This window comes from Phalacrocorax carbo, chromosome 1 (assembly GCF_963921805.1).
Source record: "Phalacrocorax carbo chromosome 1, bPhaCar2.1, whole genome shotgun sequence".
NCBI lineage: Eukaryota > Metazoa > Chordata > Aves > Suliformes > Phalacrocoracidae > Phalacrocorax > Phalacrocorax carbo.
Window position 1 is genome coordinate 50,389,552 of NC_087513.1, and position 23,583 is coordinate 50,413,134.

The following is a 23,583-nucleotide window of genomic DNA, read 5'->3' on the forward strand; positions in this document are numbered from 1 at the left end:
ACATACAGAACCTGCACCTCCCAGTGCTCTGCCTGGAGGTGGATTCTTGAGTATTCAGTGTCTCAGCGATGGGCTGATGAAAGGTGACAACTCCCTAGCAACAAACTGAGCTACCCCGATGAGTCACCTTAGGACCTAAATCCCTTTCCTAACACAGGTCATCCAGTGCATAGAGTTCAGCTGACAGCTTCCACCATCCCACCCTTCACATCAGACCGTTTTTTATCCTTAATTTTCTGCCCTGCAGACAAATGGAGAATAGGCTACTTGCTCACACCTCATCCTAAGTGTCGAGGGGAGTTTATGAAAGCAAACACCACGGATAAAGCGGTTATGCTGCTTCGTGCCACCTTCTAATGTACTTCAGTGCAACATAACAATTAGGTATTTGCTTTAAAAATCTTCCTGCACACCTTGACAGGAAAGGCTGCAATACTCGGTACAAAACCGATCATAGCAGATGTGTAATTAACTTTGTGCCACGCTCATAACGTAACACAGTTAAGATTATTACCTCAGTTTGATTGCACTAGAAATTGTACAAACTGTGCACTTCAGTAGGAAAGTCTTGTACTAAAAGAGGCAGATTAAAACAAAAGCATCCTCTGAGCTTGTGGCTCTTCTCTCCCCATATGAGAGAAGGGGGAAAAAAAAAAAAGCCACAGCAATTGGAAAGTAAGTTATGAGAGAAGTTACCAAGGTTTATCTTCCTTATTTTAACGGATATTAAGGACTGTTAGGAAACTGTGTTGCACACCGATGGCAGCCCACTGCAGTTAAATGAAGCTCAGTGCCTAAAATTGATGAATAATCACTCTTCCTTTTATTTCAGTGTTATATTACATTACAGTCAAGACATGTTATTGACAAAACCTAGCAGACATTTTACTTTAAAAGTAACCCTTGAAAATAAAAATCCCAAGAAGGAATGTACATAAATCGAGATGTCACATTTTTTGATGTTACTAGTCCATTAAGATGCTTCACAATAATCTCAAGGTGTTGGAAATACGCTTTCTTAAAAGCTACAGAAGCAACGTTTCACTTGGTTTAGACTAAAGTCAGCTAAGATACAAAAAGCCTGTTCCATCAGATGCCAGTGATAACACACTTCACACCCACAACAGAACATGGCTGCTCAAGAGACCACCACTGAATGGTTTTGCAAAAATAAAACCTTCCAAAGCCTCCTCTTGATCTGAAGGAAGCTACCGCCGAAGTACTTTGCACGTGTGGTTTTAGAGCCCATGCGATAACCCCGGCTCAACGGCTACGCAGTTCCTTCCAGACACTAACAAAAAATGTGATGTCACCGCTCCCGCTCAGGATTTCAGGACATTTGACACAGCACCAGTAACACCAGAGGAAACCCATTTATTTTAAATTTACTGTAAATTTATCCAATGGACATCCACTAAATCCACTAAAAATGGAGCTAAAACTAGCGCTCCCCAAAAGACAGCTGCATTTGCTGACCAGCTGTAATGGTGGATGTAACAGAAGTAACTCTGAGTTTCAGATAATGGCTGTGAATATACACCTGCCTAACTGAGGAAGAAGTTCTATGCAACTGGTTTTGAAGAATTTAGCCTAAGGTTCACACATCCCTCAGCATTAAGATAGAATGAAATTCCCAGCTTGGCTTTATACAGGGCTCTTAAATCAGATTTAAATAATTATTTAATATTCATCATCAACTTTAAAGGATTAAAATGCCTGAATAGACCCCATAAACAACAAATTTTATTTTTTAGGAAGCCTATTAAAGATTTCCTTCATTATAACTATCATTTGAAAATCCTCTAGTTCTACAAGACAGTATTTTACCTATCCCTTTACACCATTAATTTCAGGTATACCATCACTATGGTTCAAACTGAGACAGCATGGACTTCTTTAAAAGGAGCCTAGACACATACTGCCTACTGTGTACTCAAATGGTTCTATACTCCGCTTTATTCAGTCACTAGCAAATGGAGGCAGAGGATTTTTTTCTATTAATGTATTAATATTTCACCAAGAACTCAGCTTGAGTTACATTCTCCAACTAGCTGCCAACTCTAGCTGAGTTTTAAGCCCCAAACGTACAAATACCTGGCCATCTGCTAACCAACCTGGGGTCTGGATTTGTCCCCACCTAGTCTGAAGTTAAATTGTGTAAGTGCCAGTTCAGGTCCTCTTTCTCTACTGAAGGAAGGAAAAGCCACTTTTCAAAGGAGGTGCTTAGGCAGGTCTGACTGGCCTCTGGGGGTGCCACTCCTCCTTGGACTACAGAGACAGAGCTGAGGAAAGCTGTATGCGTAGTGTAAGGTAAAGCTTAAGAGGTAGGTGAAGTGAATCCATGGTCTACCGCGCAGCTCACGTATTCTCAGCTGCCTGCCACAACAGGAAGCTGCCCACGCTAATAGCGCATATGGGAAGTACGCCAGCTAAACCCAAGCACATGCTCATTTGGAACAAGAAGGCAGGGTTAATGGTGCTTACCCACTCTGAAGAACAAACCATTCGTTACAAGCCCTGAATGCAACTTTGGCTTACACAGAAACTGCTTTTTAAACAGGTCTGGGGTTTTTTTATAACTCAGCCTGGTGAAAAAGTTGAGTTGTGAACCAAGCTTCAACCATGTCACAGAGTACTTTGAGGGACAATACCAGTTACTAACCACTGAAAGCACTGTCTGTTGGAAAACATAGTTTTAATAGATATTCTTCATCTTACATAAAAGCACAATAAATACACCACATTCTATAGAAATTTCAGATGACACTAGAGTAAGAATAGGTGAACGAGGGAGAACACCAACAGACTACATAACCATACCCCTGAATGGCATGACAAAACACTCCCCACTGCTAGCAGTTGTTTATACACGTCAGGTTGGCCTCATCAAAAGCTTTTAAGATTTCCTTCACACCCACCCCACTTTTTTTTCTTTCTGGTGAGGGAGAGGGCTTCAAGAAAGGGAGAGAATAGGGATACAAGAAATTAAGGGAAGCAATAAGACAGGTTCCCAGAAAAGATGCTGGACTCCCAGACAAGATGCATACACAAAGTCAAGGATGAGAAGGAAGTTTCTAATCCCTTTCCTTCCCTCCAGAAAAGAAGCTTTGTTGCTGTTTAAGCAGAGCAGTTGCTCAAGCCAGTAGCTTAATAAGGCTTGTAGGAGAAAGAAAAAAAAACAACAACAAAAAACCAAACAGTGGTATGAGGCAGTAGCTGTAAGTGGTTAAGCAAACATCAGTCGCTACACTGGCTGTAACAGTGGCTCTACACACTGGTATTTCATGTTAATAGAGGGCAGGTATTAAAGAAAGTAGAAAACTCTGTAGCCTAACATCTGATGACAATCAACAAAGAGAAGTTATGCAGACACTCATAATTAGTGCTGTCGTTTGATCTCAGCCTCCTACTGGATTATGGTTATTTCCATGAAAATGCATATCAATGCATTACTAAAATGGTGGTTGCAATGGTTACCGTCAGAGGCTTGTTTCTAAAAGTCACTCCAAATGAAATTCCATATGAAATTGGCCAGGTAAGGTCACTGCATAACACAAGCTAATGAGAAAAGTCAGCAAACAAAAAAAAAATCTTGTGAATTCCACCTCTTTACTATTTAATCTGTCAGACTGGTGAAGACAAATTGTCAATTCTGGTTTCAATTTTTTTAAAAAAATGCGATTGTCACATTAGAGAAATGAAAACACAGCAAAATAAACTGTACAAAGGCAAAGTAGAATAACAAAAAATATTTTACTAAAACATAAGATTTACAGGAGATTTTCCAGACAAGCCATACAAAATGGTCACAAGCTTTTCCTTGGAGGGATTTTTCTACACTCGACAGCAGAATCACAATATTATTAGTGAAGGTGATGGATGTTTAATGTTCCCATTTTTTGTTCAAACAATGAAGCTTGTCCATCTACAGCGTCTAAGTTAGACTGGGCTAGAGGGTATATTCTAAAGTATAACTGGTTAGCTGCTTTTACCAATGCAATTAGCATCACCATAAAAAGGGAGGAGGAGCCCACAGAATTAAAACAAAAAGCCCCACAGCTAACCCTGCCTACCTTCATTCACAGTGCTTATACTTAAACCATGATGGGAAAAATGATTAAAAGCAGAGATGTGCTGCTGCTTTTAAACAATTTCACAACGATCCAGATGATACTTCTAGCCTCTGCTCATGCGGTACAATAGTGATTTAGGACAAGACACAGATTTGCTAATGTGCATTTAATCACCAAAGGACTGAAGATGTCTGGGCTTTTATTCTGTAATGTTTCTAAGACTGTGTCCATTAAATGCAAACAAAAAAGGAAGAGGTCTTGGCAGAACAGGAGAAGTGATGCACACTTGATGTTCAAAGCGCATTTAAATATTATTCATGGCATATAGCCTAGTCCATGCTCTGGCTGGAAAGAGAAAGAAACATGTTTAAGACAAGACAAAATTTTCAGGCTTTATTAAAGTCATTTTAAACACTTATTTTTAAAGATCACTTTTACACTGCTGCTGCAAGTACACAAAATATATCAGTTCTGAGATTAAGTGCAATTTTGAACTCCTATATTACACAGAAGCTGACAACTGCTAAAGTGGCCTGACTGCAGTGGACCCAAGAGCGAAGAGGCATAATGAAAGAATTCTTTCAATCCCTTACAGCCTGCCACAGAAGCAGGTATGGAAGAGGTGTACTTTCTGAAACGAGATAATCTGTTCCTTAAGCTTTACAGAAAAAGCAGTGGTGTGTACTTTTATTTTACCACGAGTCCAAATTAGACACGCTTGCAATTCAGGAACACGAAAACTCAATATAAAACAGATCCAGAGAGCGCTTTTCTTCCAGCAGGCCTCACGGACTTGAAAATAGACCATCACAGGCACATTCAGGGTACTTGGACTACGACTACATGCAGTAATTGTTTCTGCAAGTTGCAGACATAAAATGGGATGTCAGGATTTATATCCCCCAAGCAGTTAGTAAACAGCTACTTCCCAAAGCTAGGCAAAAAGTGTAAGTTATGTCACCTGTTTCTATGGCTTGGGCTTCATTGGTCTTCCATTGCTCAGCTACATCATTTGCTAGTGGATCATCTGGATTGGGAGCACTTAACAAAGCCTGGATTGATAGCAGAACTGTACGAATCTGCAAAGCTGGGGACCATTTATCTGAAGAGACATTTACAGCAGTATGAAAAACCATATTCACCACAGTCTACAGAAAGAGCAAAATTTCATCTTCCAGGTTAAAGAATAAGCAAGGTATTCTTTAAACAAATGAAATATCTTTTTAGGGTCAATCTACATGTTTCTGTACTTCACATCAAAAGAAAGAAAACAGGGTAACACTTACCTTTCAAAATATCTAAACATATTCTTCCCAGCTTGTCTACATTAGGATGATAAATTTTGGTCATGAAACGTACTTTAGGAGCTGCCATTGGATATTCTTCTGGAAGGAATAGTTCAAGTTTAAATGTCCCACCCTCAAAGGGGGAATCCTGTGGACCTGCGATGACCACATGGAAATAACGCGCATTGCTTTCATCGGGCTCCGCTTTTATCCCAGGGACTGGCTCTGCCAGCAAGCGCTGGGTTTCCTACAAGGAAAAGAAGAGGCAGTATAACAACTACAACCTGCACAGGCTATTTTAAAAACAGCAAGTATTCATTAGTTATTTGCCTATATCCACAGAAATGATCATGTTAGACAAATACCTTAAAGTCAAAGAACACCTGCAGAAAGATGAAGATGTGGTAAACTAGTACACATCTTTCGGATCCCTCAACTGCTGTAATAGTGTGTGCTTCTATAGCGCAAGGTAATGGATTACAATTAAGCTGTCCTCAACAGATTTTCTAACTTTTCATAAAACTATTGCCAAGCTGTGATTTTTCAATATACTTAAAAGCATTTTAAAGAATACCACAATGAAAATACCAAAACCTTTTCCCATTCTACCTTAAACAGAAAATTTCATAAGTGAAAAATCAAAAGAGCTAATCACTCACAGTGCTCAAGATTTACTCTAACAAGAGGGGACCAGTTTATTATGATGAACATTTGTACCAGAATCAGATTAAGCTTTGAAGAATTCAAAGTATTACTCTGCTGCAACACTAAAGGTGTTTATAAGGATGTTCTATATATTTATACATCTATATGCACAAATAGCTTTGGTGTGAGCACTTTCAGCCTACGTATAACTATGTGTAAAGTCACCCTAACAAACAGTAGAAGACAGTCATGTTCTGTAAAATTAGGGAGGCCTGGTTTCCTACAGAGATTTGTATTCTTTGTTGCTCAATCTTTCCTCCCGCAGCACTGATCCAGCCTCAGACACCACGCTGTGACCACAGCCAAGAGGCCCCCACGTTCTGACCATCCATCCCGCCCATGGGCTGAGTGGACAGACCGACCAAGTCCCATACCCCTTTCCCTCTCCTCCGCTGCCAGCCTTCACTAGTCTTACAGGCACTACTCTGCTCCTTATTATAAAAAATTAACCCATGGTAGAAAGAGGCAACGGGACATTAGGCAGAGACAAGAAGTCCTGCTGAAGCCTCATTTCCTCAGGCAATTTTAGCCCCATTTCCTGCTTTTCTTCTAGCTTGTTTTCAGTAGGTACAGTTATTTTTTTCACAACTTTTCTGTGTTGGCTTTCACAAAGTAAAATTATCCCATTTCTACTGAAGGAAAATGGTAACTTGTAGGTATAATATGAATTTATTATTCTAGTTTTATTGCATATTTATTCTGTGTGTCTACAACAGCAATAATACAAGCACAAAATAGAAAGATTCTTCTACTTGCTTAATACATTCTTCAGACAAAACCGGACTGTTACAATACTGGCATTTTGTAGAAAGAAATTCACACAGCATTTAGGTGATATGGCTGTCGTGATGCAGTTAAATAACATTTCACTTTAGCAAAAACGAATAATCAAATACGTAACATGGAGAAGTGAAGTCACAGTAACTAATGCCAAAATCCAGTTATTCGTCTCAAAATTGTCACGGTCGTACAACTCATAATATTGAAGTTATGACTAGGTATATACATAAACATAAAAATAAATTTATCTGGTCTAATTCCTTTTTGTGACTACATATCACCTGCTTATCTGCATACGCATTAGCAGCCAATGCCACTTATACACCTTACTGAAGAGACATCCGAGGTTCTTAATGCCGTCTACACTCACTTCTGCAAATATATTTTTTTTTAATTATACACATAAATTTATAACATACTTAGAATTTGTGTTCTGCTGGTTATTTACTTGTACAGTAATTCTGTAGAAAAGTAATTACAATGAATGCTTAAAGCTTTAATTTAGTGGTATGAAAGTCAGTGAGTAAGAAACTATAGATTATCCCTGTAAAAGCATAAAGCATTACCCATTTCTTTCAGCAAGGTTCAGCGTGAGTGCTGCCACAGGGTAAAAGGGACAATCTGGATTTCCACCTATTAAGGGTCTTACGCTTACTACAGTTTGACAGTTTTGGCACAGGAAACAGTCTCATGCCAAACACAAACTAACACAGCAAGCCAACTTGAAATTAAAGAACAAACTTAACAAGAAGACCCAATTTTTAAACTTCTTCACAGCTGCTACCACCTGGGCTTTGCCAGATATGCACTACTAGGCAAATCATGGGTTTGTGTCTCATGGGCATGCTCAAATTTCAGGCTTTTTTCCTGTTTTTAAATAAGGGTGACATTTTAATAGCTGGGCTGATCTCAGCAGTCCCTAGCCCCCACTCAGTCATTCTGGTCCCCAGGCTGCCTCCCTAGTTATGCCAGCATGCTGACAGTAACCATACCGGGCAGCCAATCCTGGCTTAAAATAACCCAGAATCAGCAGTTCTCTGGCAGCAGCATCAGCACTTCAACCTGCCAGTGTAACTGAGGGAGCAATGTCTGGCTGCAAGCGGCACATTCTGCCACTAAAAACCATTTGTCAATAAACAATGAGAGAGTCCATGTATGAGAAAAAGGATTCTTTTAATAGAGGTACCGCATTATAATGAAGGGGCTATACCACTGCTAGTACGTCATCACGTTCAGATAGCCCTTTATGCCTCTCCATTATTTGGCCACAATTATCTTGCTATAAAACACCACAGAAAAGGGGAGTGTGAAGAAAAGCATTTATGCTGCATACAGCTGTACTAGTGCTGAGGCTACTCAGAACCCATACTGGCCCCCTGTGGAACATTAATATTGGATGAAAAATGCTTTAAGCAAGCACGCCTCACTTCCTGTACTGTGCACAGAGCTCCAGCGCCATCAGCAAAACTGACACTTTTCAAACAGAGACGAGGAGGAATACTTGCAAGAAATCTAAGGGAATGAGTTGACACTCATCTTCCATACCTGCCAGGCTCTGATGCAGCCACCATGCCGAGAGCAAGCACCAGGCTGAACTTCTGACACACACAAAATGATAGATCACGACTCCTGTGAACATGCATCACTACTATTTTATGTAAAAGCTGATAAGCATCTTCTGTTTAGAAGACATCTTTTTTAAAACATAATACAGACAAGCTTGTTAGACTATGAAAAAAAACACAAGAAAGACATCATTTATTAAAAGGATGTGAAATGTTTGTACTTAAATACTTCAACACTGCCTGCTAAATTCTGACAGTAAATAAGGCTTTTGCCCTTCAATTATGAAGAAATTTATAATATCTTCAATATATTTTGGGGGAAAACATGGAAAAGGAACAGAAAGGGATAAATTAATCAGAGAGTTACTTTTAAGGTCCAAGCATGTAAAATGCTTAGAACTGGACCTACTTGTCTGTTTAAGGTGATAGCAGGGTCTTGACTTCCACATTTTACAGTAAGATGGCCAGTTAAAGACATGCTTATACTAAAACCAATTTGATTTGCCATAAGACTTGGAGAAATAAGTCCTATTTGAGAGAAACAGTTGACAGTATACAGGTCAACACTACACACCAAGTCCGTAAACCAAACTGCTTAAAGATTTCTTTCTTTAAGTGTACATTACCAAAAAAACCAAACAAAACCACACCCAAAACACTCAACCCACTCTGCAAGTCACCCCCAAGAGTCACTCAATCTACAAGCAGGAAAGTGTTTAACTACATATTGATCTTCTTTTCTAATTCTATATTACTCTCCCCAAAGAATGGTTACCCAATGAAAAAGAATCTCTCGAACATGTTAAATCACTTCTAAATTAACTTTTAACTTCCCACCTTTTTTAACTAATCAGGATTATCAAGTATATGCAATACTTCACTTTCCAGTATCATCTTAGGCAAGATCTTTAACAGCTTTTTAGCTGAGGAATTGAGTTTTGTGCAATTTGTTACTTCCCCCTATCTCCCCAAAACTGCCTTTGAACACTTTGTCCAGTTTCAACTTTTCTGTATGTTTTGGCAGCCGTCAGTGGCTAAGACAGAAACCAAGCTCAGTGTTACCGAAGAGAGAGACATGAAAAACCCTAATGTTACCTGATGTTTGGCCAGTGTATTCCAGCCAAGTATGTACTACTTTTGCCTGGCAAAAAAAAAACCCACGAAATATTAACGTGCTAAAGAGAAATAAGGACAAATTCACAGAAAACCAGGTCTTGCAGTTCTGCTCACAATAAGTTTTTTTACACTAGAACAGTTAATTTTGTCGGAATACAGGTTTCTGTCAAATAAGTCTTCCAGAACATCACTTTATAGTGTTTCTTATTAGCTCTCTTCTAGCATAAAGTAAGTTTTGCAGAAGAGATTGGAGGACACACTGAGTTCTAAAGCATTTAATGAAATATCCCATGCTGCCGTAGGCAGTTATTTCTATTTGTCATACTCGGCAATGTTTCTAGGTGAAGATCTCTTCTCACTCTTGCTTTTACTCTACTTTTTCCAATTCCAAGTTAATGTCACAATTTCCATTGACTATATAAAATAAACCCAAAAAGCAGATCCATGCCAGTCAGTATTTAAAAAAGCCAATCCACAACACTGTCATTCAGAACTGGTTATGCCCACCACAATTTTATCTAATTTTTTAATTAAGTGGTTCAAAAAACACAGAAGTGTTGAAGGTGTTTTGACAAGCAAAAGCAAAGCTTTTCTTATTAACACAGGTGGCCTGAAGTAGAGTGACAGATGATACAGGTGGGACAGATGGTGTAGCTGACATTCTGCAGAGCTATTCTTCTATGAAGACATTAAATTGAAAACTAATTGTACCCGAGGGGGGGCAGAAACCCTCAACCTGTTTTTACATTAACCTGTGAGGACAAGAAGCCTCAGGAAGAGAGTGTGCTGTGATCTTTAGAACAGACTGACAGAGCAGGAGGTGGGGAAAAGGGTTTTTCAGGTTGCTAAGACTGAGAGAAGCCACACAAACATGAAAGGACAATTTGCAATGTTTCATTCTTTGAGTTTTTGCTTGGTTATCCTGTTTTCAGTGGAAGGAAAAAAAAGTTACTGAAAAGCAGACATAACCACCAGGATTCTCCTGGTTCATACACCCAGAAGAAGACAGAGCCCTTCTTTAAGGAAGTGAACTGAACAACCCAGAAGATGCTTCCATACAGACATGCACAAAAATCAATTGCTAGAGCACACGGAGATATGAACAAGCATACAAAGACAGAATCCATTAGAAATATACTACTGTTTTAATCACTTCCAGTCTTGCAGAACCATTTATAAAAGCCTCAAGCTGCCAAGGCCTCAGTCAAAACAACCAAAAAAAAGATTTCTGTATGATACATTTTTAGAAAACAAAAAGCTACCTCAGAAGTCTTATTTGCTAGCAACAGACTAAGGCAGGATCAGACAGTGGCATATTGGCAAATAACTACAATCAGAAAACTCACATATGCAAGTATTTGGGGGTGGGGGGGAACACAACAAAAACAACCAAACCCACAACCCAAACATTATTTTTTACATAGCAGAGCCACTGCAGCTGAACTGAAACCTCTAAAGCTTCACCTGCCTGACAGAGACCAAGCCAGTATTGAAGGAAAACTTGTTGCACAGGCTTAGAAAATTTAAGCTTCTTCTTTGCTTTTTAGAAATTAGTACTATATTCTTTGCTTGGAAAAATAATTGCCATTCCATTCCCTGTACTATGGCAATAGTTAATCACCACAAATTTCACAGTGCCTGCCAAGTGATGTGGCTAAAAAAATAGTTAAGGACAAATAAATATCTAGCACCTACAAAATATGAGAACTTCAAGGCTACTATATGAAGGCCACTAGATTTTAAGAAGCTTGCTTGCAAAGTCAGCAAACTAGCTCAAAGAAGAAATCCAAGCTCCATATCTTCAGCCAAATTTGCTTTGCTTAGTAATTTAGCTGTCTGCACACTCAGCTTCCTGACACCCCAGTTTTCTTACTTCATGTTCAGTATTACTGCTATACAGTTACCTTCAATAAGTAGAAAATTCTGCACATTAATCCACATGTTAAATATAGTAGTCTTTAGTGAGATGTTACAGCTGAAGGAATACACTTTTTCATAAAATCTAACATGGTCTTCTGCTCTACACAGCCCTTTAGTATCAGCTGTGAAATCACCTGGTGAAATTCATAAAATCCATCAGAACAAAGGGAGCTTAGAGAAATCCCAACACCTTATAAATTCGGAACATTGCAAGCTGATAAATGAGTGACCACAGGGGAAAGGAGAAAAAAAAGGCTGTGCTGCCTTTCCACTTCAGCCTATTATGCACCTTCACTTTTGCCTGTATAGCTGTTTCTCAACCTCAAGATGAAACATAGCATGTAGCTATGGAAGAGAAAAAAAAAACAAAGAAAAAACATGCAAGAGGGAAGAGTCTTTGATGCCATTCACCACATGTCCATGCAAACAGCTGTGCCAACAAAAAGGAGGGCGCAAACACATGCTGTCAGGAGGATGGGAGAACAGACTGCTCCTTTTGGTGAAAGGGCTGGTTTAAAGAGTTGAGACTGCAGTGTGAATCACAGCGAGATACGAATGTAACAGATCACTATTCTGTAACCAACCTAAAAAGGAAATGCAGTGGCTACCTCCTCATTCCAAAGGAAGAAGCTTATCTACCAGCAGGGCTAATTTCAGTAACAAATGGTAAACTGCTAAATTAAAAGTCTTCATCCATCTATAAAAGCCTTAGACACCGAAGACTCTTCTTACTTGTTCTAAACAGTTATCTAGCAACCTTTTATAGTGCTGAGACTAGAGAAAAGCATCCTTGTAACTAGCAGCTTTATGCTGGTGCCTTAAAGAGAGGTAACATCATTAAGACTTCCAGATTATCAGGCTATCAACATAGCTGTGGTAAAATTATTCTGAAATTTCAGAACAGAAAACATTAATAAGGCCTCTTACACAAAGAGGATATTGCAGGTCTTAGAGCTGTTAAATATTTAAAATGGCACAATACCACATTTTTACGTGAAGTCTCAGGGGAATGATTCTTTCCTGGTATTTTCAGCAGCACATTTATTAGCTCAATTCTCTATGCAATAGTCAAGTAATTTATCTTCAGCATCACCTACTAAGATGGAGGTTACACCCCTAGAACTTTGTCAGGCCAAGGCAGAGTACACACTCTCTCTAATCTACTTTGTACATTGAAAAAATGTAGGTAATATTTACCTTTACCTGGAGGTTCAACTAACCCTAGGTGGCTTGATTCTAAACAGATCAGGAAAGACAGATGATGGATGAGTATCTTTGTTCTAGTAAAACTTAATCTGCAACAGGAATTACAGCTCACAGCTCAAATCCCAGAGCTTACTGCTGCCCCCTTGCCAGAAATCACCATCCTGCAAGTCTACTGAGAAAGCAAACACAACTCAGGAAAAGTGAGCTGGGCTCTCTTAACTAGATCTTTAACCTTTAAAGTGTTGACTGACAGCACACAAACTCTGCTACCATCTAGCAGAGGACAATAACATCCAACAGAAACTGATGAAGAGCAGGCATCAACTGTGGGTAAAAACATCTTCCACCAGTACAAATGAATGAAATCTGCACATCTCTTGAGATGTTTCTTCCACAGGTGCTGCAAACAAAGGCCTCCAAACAGCCGGCTACAAAACAAACTTCTTTGGTAGCCTTGGCCACTTATAAAAGGAACAATAGGATGCAACACTGCACAAATTGTCCCTAGTTGGCCTAAAAGAAAGTTATTGATAAAATGAAAAAGGCACCCAGATTGAAAGAAATACACATCAGCTTGCCTCACTTCTTTGGGACATAAAACTTGTATTTGGTATGGTCTGATTTAACTTCATAGCTGTCTAGGCATATGTACAGGGTGTAGGTGTCAAGGTGTTGGCAGCAGGGGGCTCCAGGGATGATCTCTGTGGGAAGTAGCCAGGGGCTGCACTGTACCAGACATGGCTAGCTCCAACAGGCCTGCCGCAGGGCAGGGCTGAGCCCATCAGCCAAGCTGTGGCACATCTGGGAAAACTTATTTAAGAAAGGATAGAAAGCATCACATGAAGAGATTACTGAGAGAAAAAAAAAGGTGTGAACACCAAGGTCAGAGAAGGAAGATGAGAAGGTGCTCCAGAGATTCCCTGTAGCCCAAGGAGGACCAGAATAGAGCAGACATCCACGCTGCAGCCCATGGAGAGGGCCACACTGGAGCACAGAAGAGCGTGAGGACGAAGAAACAGCAGAAAGCAGCTGTTATGGAATGACCACAAACCCTCATTCCCCATCCCCCTGCAACCATCAGGGACACAGGAGATAGAGGAGCCAGGAGTAAAGGACTGAAGTTGAGTGTGGGAAAAGGGGGGCAAAGGTGTTGTTTTAATTTTGTCTTTCTTTCTCACCATTTACTCTATTTTACTTGGCAATAAACTAATTTCCCCCAAGTCTGTTTTCCCCATGATGGTAATCGGTAAGTGATCTCCCTGTCTTTGCCTTGTCTCCTGAGCACTTTTATCTTCTCCCCCTACCTGGCTGAGATGGGGAGAGAGTGGCTGGGCAGGCAACTGGCAGCCAGCCAAGGTCAACCCACTACAGCCTAGAAGTTACTTTGTGATTGAATCTGAAATGTGTTTCAACTGTTGTATCCAGAAGCACTTCTAGAGAGGATGTGGTAGACAGTTTCAGACTCCGCAGATGATACTGCAAATTATAGAGTTTTTGAAAAAGAGATGACAGGCTTGAAATGAAAGCCACTAGCTCCATTTGCTGCTATAGTTTAAATGATAAGTGTTATCACTTGGAGGGTACCACACATACCAATTTATGTAGGAGAAGATGTGATGAGAAAAAGATATCTTTCAGTTTAACTGATTGCTCATCAGCCTCTTCAATATTTGCTTCCTAGGGGAGATCAGACATTTGCTGCCAAGTCCTCCGGGAAGATTTCTAAAGCAAATGAAAAAGTCGCTCCCAATAGCAAAAAGAAGATTTAAAAGAAAAAAAGTTATGCCTAAGTTCCACTCTCAACAACCGAAAATTCTTCATTGGCTTCAGCTGTTGAGTTTACAATTGAGACAAGTGGCTTTCCTCCCCACCATTTCAGCCTGGTTCTCAGTCCTTCTTGATCAACTTCACTCACATCTGTAACTACCTCCACCTTTTCCTTTCCTCACAAAATGCAAGGGTTTGCTCAAATGGGAAGCCGAAACTTCTCAGCAGCAGCGCTAATTTGTACAGTCACCATTCCATGCGCCCCTTTCATCAGCCCAAGTGTTTGCAAAGTCAAACAAATGAGATCACAGAACTGATTTGGCTTAAGAAAAAACCTTTACTGCAGAGCCAAATCAGTCCCTCGGTCCAAGCTTACCACAGCAGCACAAAAACTTTAGTGCCAGCACAGCACATGCTAAATCTGTTTATACAGTACAGCTGCCCAACATGAACCACAGGCTAATCGCCTTGAGAACTTCTGGTTAATCTAACTTAACTAGGTGGTAACTTTTCCACCTTGTGCTGGCTCTCTGCAAAAGCCACAGAAGCACAATACGAACTTCAGCATTTCAATTCAGACTACATACAGCATACATTTGTTTCATATTTTTAGTCTGAATGCAGGAAACCCTTGCCAGCTATCAGAACCATTATCTTCCAACTATATCTAATAGTTTAGATTAGTTTCTATTTCATACCCCAAAACCAAAGTTTTTAGCTGCACAGGGCAAAACAGAACAGCATATTGGCACATGGACAAGTTACAATTACTTGCCAAATGGCAATTCTTTCCTGTTCTGTCAGAGTTGGGTAAGGGGGAAGATCACACTGATCTCATTCACTAAGAACAGATAAGTTGCACACAAAAAGGTAAACCGCATTCATGTTTTTGCTCTGATTTTTGAGGGGGAGGCAGTAGGAGAAAGGGCAACATATCAGTCAAAACTGTCTTCTACATATAGGGATAAAGTTGCCTCAGAAAACAACAAATATTTAATTAAAAAACTTTTTATAGCAGTACACCACATTTTGGCACAAATTCTTCCAGGGTCTATCAATTCATTAGCTACAATTATGTAAAGAACTGTCTATAACCAGCATTACTGAAAATAAGTTGGTTACCTAAGCAGATATCACATTGTCAGATATTTCAGAATGTTTAGATTCAAATTATATCACTGTAAAGCAACTGCATTAGAGAAAGTCTTCTGAAAATATTGTCTGCCTTTTAGGAAAAAAGGAATTAGCAATAAAGCCCATTAAACTGTAAAGCAAAGGTCAAGCATCATAAATAGAAGGCTGCACTTGTGGTTTCCAGTAGCTGGCCTCCGCATGAATTATTCTCTTCCTTGCCATATAGTCTCTGAGTGTCAGCATCCCCCATGCCTCCGCTTCCTAGACTCATTACTGAGCTAACATCTCCGTACACCAATGTTTCCACCACCCTGCGGGTTCTTACACCCCATCACCAGCGCCAACTGTATCTATCCCCCAAAAAATAAAAAGCAAGAAAATGTTGAGTGTCAACATGTCAAAGGAAGCAGCTGTAAAAAAGAACAAACAGAACAGTGGAACAGTAGATTTGGAAACCATTAACTAGTATTCAATCTATGGACAATTGTCCAGCAATGTGAAACTACCTCTCTACTAAGCAAGCACTGTGAATTCTGGATCACTCACAATCTTCCCTCAAGGACTTCTGGTTCTCCAGTTCCCATCACCACACAATTCTAAGCACTGCAAAGTCACTTACAGTGAGATGAAGACAAATGTACTCCAGGTAACAGTGCCTCCCTGGAAAAAAACATCCAGAACCTACCCACTCTTGGAAGATGACCTTGTTACCAAACAACAGTAACATGAAGAGAGGTATTTTTAAGGTCAGCATCACTCTCCCCGAGAATGACCCCGTTCTCGAATTTTCTACAGCAGATCACAGGATTCTGGAACAGTGAAGCTGAGATCCTATGCAAATTCCTAGAGGGTTATCCACATACTAGCACAGATCAAGCTTTTCGTGGTACATCTCCAGCTATAATAAAGTAAGGCATAACTAAATTCACTAAGCTAATAGTGTAAACCATTCCTGCATTTATACTGATGGAGAACATTCGCATTAATGTACAGTGCGGAGTCAACCATCAAAGTGTGGTTAAAGCAAATAATAATCCATACAGAGCTTTTGTCTGAACACCATCTATCGCAAAATTTGCCACTTGCTTTTCACTATTAACCCACCAGTCAGATGTAACTATGAAAATGTGGTTTTGTTTTGTACTATTACACAAAAAAATGTATGATACACTGAAAGCTGTGTAAACCTAACAGACAAGTACAGTATAAAACTACTGCGTGAAAAGCAATAAAAACCATTAGCATCAGTACTTAGAAAGCTTGGTGTACTATAGATTTGCACCTCAAAGTTGCTCAAGTATTATAGAAGGTGGTCCAAACAAGATTTTTGCCTCTAGTTAGATTATTTTCTGGGTTTTTTTTCCCCTCAGTTTTTAGTCTCTAGTGTCTACTGGGAGCTTCTTTAAGGAAAAGGCTGTGGAAAGTTACCTGTGTCCTCTTTAAGACCTTTTATTAAGACTCCATATTTTCCTTTTAAATCTGGCACCTTGGTCTAACTTGAAAGTTTTCTTATCTTCTGGGCCTCAGCCTCCTTCTCAGCCTCCCTCCCACACCTCCACAAAAGATCTGTACTGCCAAACTTCAGGCTTCCAATACCTGCCTGTACAGCCTTCCCACTACCACACCCAGCCTATACTATACCAGTCACCTGGCAAGAAGACTCAGAGGGTCGCAACGTAGCTTATGTATGATCTTCCTACATCTGTTGGGGGGCGGGGAAGGTGGTTTTAAGAACAATACAAAAAACTCCTCTGAAAATTCCCAAAATTTTCACCCTTTTGTCAATTTTGACATTAACCACAAGAGTCAAAGAACAAACATGGGGCAAAAAGACATTACAAAGACCAAATATACAGCTTCTCTCACAAATGCCAAGGAACAGCACTGTCCAGAAGTAATGTTTTCTATGTCTAACCACCATCCAAATAAATGCAGAATACCAGAAAAAGGTATTAAGTTTACCTCCAGCCTTTTTTATTGGATTTTTTTTTATCCAGGAAATGTCAGAGAAATAAAAAAGTAATGGCGACGTAAACTTTCATGTGGAGACAGACATCCATGTCTTGGAAGCTATGGGCTTCTGGGGCAAAGTGAGAAAGTTGAAGCTGGCTGCCAGTAATACTGTTTAAGAACTTCTGGAAAGTTTCAGAAGTTGCAGACTAAATGCCTGATCTATATATTTAGAAACATCCAAAGATGATAAAACTGACTTCTAATACAGAACACTGTAGGTGCCTATCACCACATATACCATGAGAATCTCCATAAAGCCTCACAGAAATTTTACAATTTGAGGTAGCATTTTATAATTCAGCACTGCAAATGTTACCCAGATTCTCGAAAAATACTGCAAGCAGAAGCTCACTGGCAGCAATGTGGAAATAGCTCCTCACAGACAACAGCAAGGAGTATCTCAGACAACAGCACACTATCACACAGAGAAGGAAACCAAAGCCTCAGTAATTTAACACTGATAAATTTTCTAATAAAAAAATCTGAAGGAGTCTCAGACACTGCTTCAGATGGTTTACTTCATTATATGTGCAGCTGCAGTGATTGTAACAGAAGCGCTACCAACAGCTGGCTGCACAGTTAAAACAGACCTGGACATCAAATTGTGAATGATGAGATCACTGCAGCAGTGAAAACAGCAGAAAAAAACATTTGAACAGAAGACACGAGGCAGCATTGCCCATCCTATTCAGATATACTGACTGCACTTGACACAGCAATAAGGTGGTTTGAATGTCAGCCAAAAAAAAAATAAAGTCAGATGCAATTCAACTCTTTACTCAACTGGAGCTATGTGACATTGCAACACTGGACAGAACTGGTGTAGTAAGTGCTTGGAAGTAAAATTTACTGGGCTTATTTACTGTATCTATTGCAAAGGTTCACCTTTTAATGCTATGCAGTAGGAAAAAGGTTTACAGCATCAAAAACACACCTATGTAAATGTCCCGTACCACATTTTTATTTTATCATACAGTAACAGATTTTTCTCATCAAGGTGATTCACCCTTGGATTTGGACTGCTGAGAAAAAAATACATCTTCTCTACTTACAAGGCAGAAAGTTTTCCAATTCCAGTGATACCCTCAAAGATTCAAAATTTTCTACTCTCCATTGGTGATGTGCTAACACTAAGTCATAGCCCTAAAGCAAGTTACCTCTTGAGCTTACAGATCATTTCCCCCCACTTGTTTGAAGTCCATGTTTCTAAGTAGCCTGAGGACAGCAAACCAGGAATAATTTTTTATCTTGTGTAACAACTGCTTTGCAACTTCTATACTGTTACCTTTTAGTTGACTTTGGGGAAAGTATTGAAAATACAGAGCGCTCTGCCGAGACAAGGAAAGCTACTGCCCTCCTACTGGGCTAGATGACAGCCTGTACATAGCGAAGAAGTAGGCTGAGGAGCACGGGGCCGCTAGTCAACCTGAGCGCCAGGCCATCTGCCAGCAGTCGGTCAAGACGAGGAACGCCAACTGCATCTCTAGCGGTTAGCTAGATTCTGTACTTCATTACAGTCCAAATATGCACTCCTATCACCAGCCAGCCATCGACAGTCTGCCTCAGATGGCAGCACAAAGGCTGCATATGGGCCAAAGGGAGGTCTTTTCCTAAGAGTAACCTGAGCCATTTATTTATCATCAAATTTATTACTGTGCATAAAGAAAAATCAGATCTTCCTGTTATTGGAGTAATTTCACCTGTCTACAGCTCTCGCCTTTCCTACCTCTTCCGTTTCCTTCCCTGATCTTCCAAATTCTCACTAGCAGCAGAGTTCACTCCCTCCCTCCACAGCAACAGGAAATTTAACTCTAACATCAAGATTGGCAGGATAGAAAAGGTCAAAACAATTCTCACTCGAGACTCCTGAAGACTCAAGCAGCCATATTTCTAGGTCTGCACCTCTGCAGCTGCGATATTTCGAAATATGACTTTGCACATTTTTGAGGTTGTAGTAACTAGTCAGATTCAAGTCCTGGACCGTAAGCACATCTGGCAACCTAATGCATGCACAGCACAGGAGCTGAAGAATCGGTCATCTAATACAACCAATTCAAGATTTAAAAGCTCTAGGATGGCTGCAGGCAACTTATAATGCATACATGGAAATACACGACCCACCATACACACCAACCTTTAACAGATAATAATTCTCAAAACTCTAAGGGGGATCCTCCAGGCAGAATCTGGAGTTTCTAGGTCTTTTCTGCTGCCTGCCACCTCCCCTCTCCAGGAGGAGAGGGGACATTCCCATGCCATCACACATCTTTGAAGCAAGTTGTGTGAATTGCTCCAGGTTTTTTCTAGAAAGGCATGAAAAAAACAAAACCGCCAAGAAGGAAATTTATGCACCAGGTTACAAGCGTGTGTGCTTCTTGGTTGTATTCAGGGGAATTGTCAAGATTTAGCACAGGCACCAGCCTCAAGACTGAGCTCTTGCCACAGCTCCGTGATGAATACCAGTTCCACTGTACTATGAATCTGTGTTCCCTCTCACACCTGAAGTATATTCAGCTTTGCATGCTGTGCACCGAGGCAGCTAGGCAAGCGTCAAACTCATTCTGTAAGTTTGGTCTTTGTTATTTTTACTGCTTATGAGTCTGAGCAGCAATCATTGTTTAGTCTGTTTCACACATGATAACACTACTCCCATCTTATTCTTACCTCATCTCCTCTATCACCTATTAGATAACTTGGCCTTGTAGAGAAAATCCAGTTTTATTTTTTCATCCATCTACATATACAAGTGTTTTACCAGGGTTGCCAACATTGCATGCTCAACTAAGAGTTTCACAGCATTATAATTTACTCATAGCATTCGTTCACTTCAACAAGTAACGAGGGTGCTGTTGTCTCTCACGAGGGCTAACGAACCTCACTGGAATCACTTCATAACTTTTGTAAAGGGAGCGATCACCAATTTCAGGGCTTCAACTCGCATCAGCGCACACCAAGTGGGAGGCAGCGGCCCAGCACATACACCCACAGTAGCTGCAGGACCAAGCTGTCTTTTGATAGCTTGCAATGCAGCTGTATTCTCGGTTGAGTGACACCAAGTCATTCAAGTCTTAAGCTGAAATTGCACTCGGGTGACCATTTAAAGTACCCCAAAGCTGAGGGCCCTTACAAAGCTGAGTATATGGAGGATGAGGAAAGACGCTGAACCACCAGCACGAACACACTGACACCGTGAGGGCCAACAGCTCTCGGGACACACGTAGCCGTAACCAGGCTGCCCCCCCGGCCCACAGCTCACGCCCAGGTTTAACGGCTCGCTACGTTCTGTCCCTCCTGGCACAGGAGGGGGGACCCGAGAGCCGCCGCCGCCGCCGCGCTCCCCCGGCCCGCACACGGCGGGAGCTGGGCGGGGTCCGTAAGGCCAGGCCGCGGTCCGAGCTGCCCGCCTGCGGGACGCCCCAGGACAGGAGCCGTACGGCCGGCGGAAGGGGTGGGGAGAGGGAGGGGTCGGTGCCCCTCCGGCCGCGGGCCCCGGGAGCGGCGCGCAGGCACCCGTGGGACGGCGGCACCGGAGGCCGCGCAAGGAGAACCGCCGCCCGGGCGGCTCCCATTGGAGGCGCGGGCCCGCCGCCGCCCCCGGCCCGCCGGGATGGCCCAGCCGCTCCCCACACACCCACCGCCCGCGCACGCCGCCACTGCCGAGCCCGGGAGCCCTCGCGGGCGGCGGCGGCGGGAAACGGGAGGCCAGGCCCAGCGTGGGCCCCATCCTCACTCGCCCCGCGGCGGACGGGCCGGGCGGAGGAGGGGGGGCCCGGGGAGCGGCCCTGCCCCGCGCGGCCCTGCTACCGGGCACCGGAAGCGGCGCCCGGCCCTGCCCTACCCGTGGCGCGGGACCCGGCCCAGCCCAGCCCGGCCGGGCCGCCCCCCCGAGTCCCCGGCGGGCCGCGGCGGCGGGGCGGGGAAGGCGGGCGGGGGTACCTTGATGATCCTGCGGGGCAGCCCGGCCATCTTGTCTCGTCAGGGTGCAGGCTCGCGGGCTCGCCTCCGCTCGGGGCTCGCGCACAGCCGGAAGTAGTCCGCACCGCGCTTCCGGTGGCGCCGCCCTCGGCGCGGGACGCCGGGCAATGTAGGCCGCGCCCGCCGGCCCCGCCCCGCCCCGCCGGCAGCCGCGGCCCCGCTGCGGAGGTTCCGGGGCAAGGCGGGCCCCCGGCTGACAGGGCTGCCTGCGGGTCACCCTGAGCGGCGGCTCCGGCTGCGATAAACGTGCGGGGCATCGTTCAGCGGTGACAGAACGGGGCTTTCACCCGCGCCCCTTGTGCACCACGATGCCACAGCACGGACCGTTTCCTCATCCTGGGCAGCACGAGTCTCGCTAAGACCGTCACAAAGATGGCTTAGAACGTCTTTGTCTTAATAACGCTGGTCAGTGAACCATCCTCCTTTTTTAGCAGAAGGAGAAATATTGCAGAAGTTAGAGTATAATTACCACACCGGCGTCCTGAGGCATCACTGCAGCTGCAGAGTAACAGCAACACCTAGGACCGTGCATCACTGCTGGTGGGAAATAGAAGCACAGAAAGATGTGGCCTTTTGCTGTAGGCTACCGAGCAGGCCAGCCGCACAGCAAGGGATAGGACCCTGCGTACATATGATTCCTTGTCAAGTGTTTTCTCGTGGTTGAAAAACAGAACTTCTAGATGATGTACATAGTTTCTGTACACTCCGGTAGAATGGAAGGTTCTCTCACACCTGCAAATCTGTGCTGTATAAGTGCTGAAACACTCCCATCACAGGTAGTATAAACATATTCTATACCCTAAAATTTAAACATTTACATTATTATACGATGGTTACGATAACATGAAGCACGTGTCAGAAGAGCGGTGTGCCTCCTTCCTTCACCCTCCTTGTAATACTTCTCCAAAACATACCTGCTTTTCCTTCTCTGTCCTGTTTGCTAAGCCATTGGCACTAGAGAAGGCAACTACCAAGTACAGAGCTGTTCTGCACCATTTGATATCCATGGCTGTTGAAGACACCAGTAATTCCAAAGTTCACGTCAATTCATGAAAGCCCTAGACACCTCTGTGAGCTCTTTTGTACATCCTCAGCCCTTTAAGCACTCAGTGATAGGATGAGAGGAAATGGCCCCAAGTTGCATCAGGGGAGGTTTAGATTGGATATTAGGAAAAATTTCTTTACTGAAAGAGTGGTCGGGCATTGGAACAGGCTGCCCAGAGAGGTGGTAGAGTCACCATCCCATGAGGTGTTCAAAACGCATGTAGATGTGGCACTTCAGGGCATGGTTTAGGAGGCATGGTGGTGTTGGGTTGATGGTTTGACCTGATGATCCTAGAGGTCTTTTCCAACCTTAATGATTCTATGATTCTGTAATTCTGTGATTCAACTCCTCTCCTAACTTTCTGGATGCAACCGTCTCTGAAGTTAGTCAAATCAACAATGAAGTGACATGCACCGAGAGAAGTGCAGGAAAACAGATTTGCAGAATTAGGGCTTAAAGCATTCATCAGTAACACACCTCACTCTGCAGTGGAGATGGGTGAGTTCATCTGCATATATTAGCATGAGAAACACCTGTGTTTAGATGTGGTCCTTCAGCAACATCTGGTCTTACTAGTTACACACAGAACTATAACTGTGGATTTTTCTTTTTACTTAATTATCACAACCTGTTGCTACTGCTAAACAAGACCAAGTAGATACTTTTGTATATTCAGCACCTTCACGGTACTTACTACCGAACCTAAGAAGGTGAAATGCTGATCTCTAGGGAAAAAAAATAAGGTGGAGAAAAACCCTTCTATGATAATGTGTTTATCAGCTGCATGTTAGTCTGTTTTTTTCCTGGCTTCACAGATATTGAAGTATCTATAGCACATCTGGTCCCTTAGAATAAACAATTATGATCTGGGCTGCTAGGTCTCTCCCAAGGATGCACACCGTCTTATTGTTTGATTCTGGTGGCAGCAGTGTCAGTGATTTACTAGTTGGTTACTTTGGGGTTTTTTTTTTGCAGAGAGGCAAGATCACAGACAGAGA

General features: G+C 42.2%; 1 protein-coding gene across 1 annotated transcript; it reads right to left on the reverse strand.

Annotated features, from left to right (window-relative positions):
• Positions 1–3,734: 3,734 nt before the first annotated feature.
• Positions 3,735–21,645, reverse strand: UBE2N (ubiquitin conjugating enzyme E2 N). The gene is made up of 4 exons (XM_064450834.1): positions 21,502–21,645; positions 5,360–5,606; positions 5,035–5,175; positions 3,735–4,418 (listed from the first exon to the last, which is right to left on the reverse strand). Exons 1-4 carry the CDS (start codon positions 21,529–21,531, stop codon positions 4,378–4,380), a joined length of 459 nt encoding a protein of 152 aa, XP_064306904.1. The 5' UTR covers positions 21,532–21,645; the 3' UTR covers positions 3,735–4,377.
• Positions 21,646–23,583: the final 1,938 nt, after the last annotated feature.

Excerpts from the sequence above, each read along its gene's own strand:
- UBE2N (XM_064450834.1), bottom strand. The coding sequence starts at position 21,531 with ATGGCCGGGCTGCCCCGCAGGATCATCAAG. Across the intron at positions 5,607-21,501 it reads TGCCCCGCAGGATCATCAAG|GAAACCCAGCGCTTGCTGGC; the intron begins GTACCCCCGCCC and ends TTTTCCTTGTAG. Across the intron at positions 5,176-5,359 it reads ATGTTTAGATATTTTGAAAG|ATAAATGGTCCCCAGCTTTG; the intron begins GTAAGTGTTACC and ends ATGTCTCTTCAG.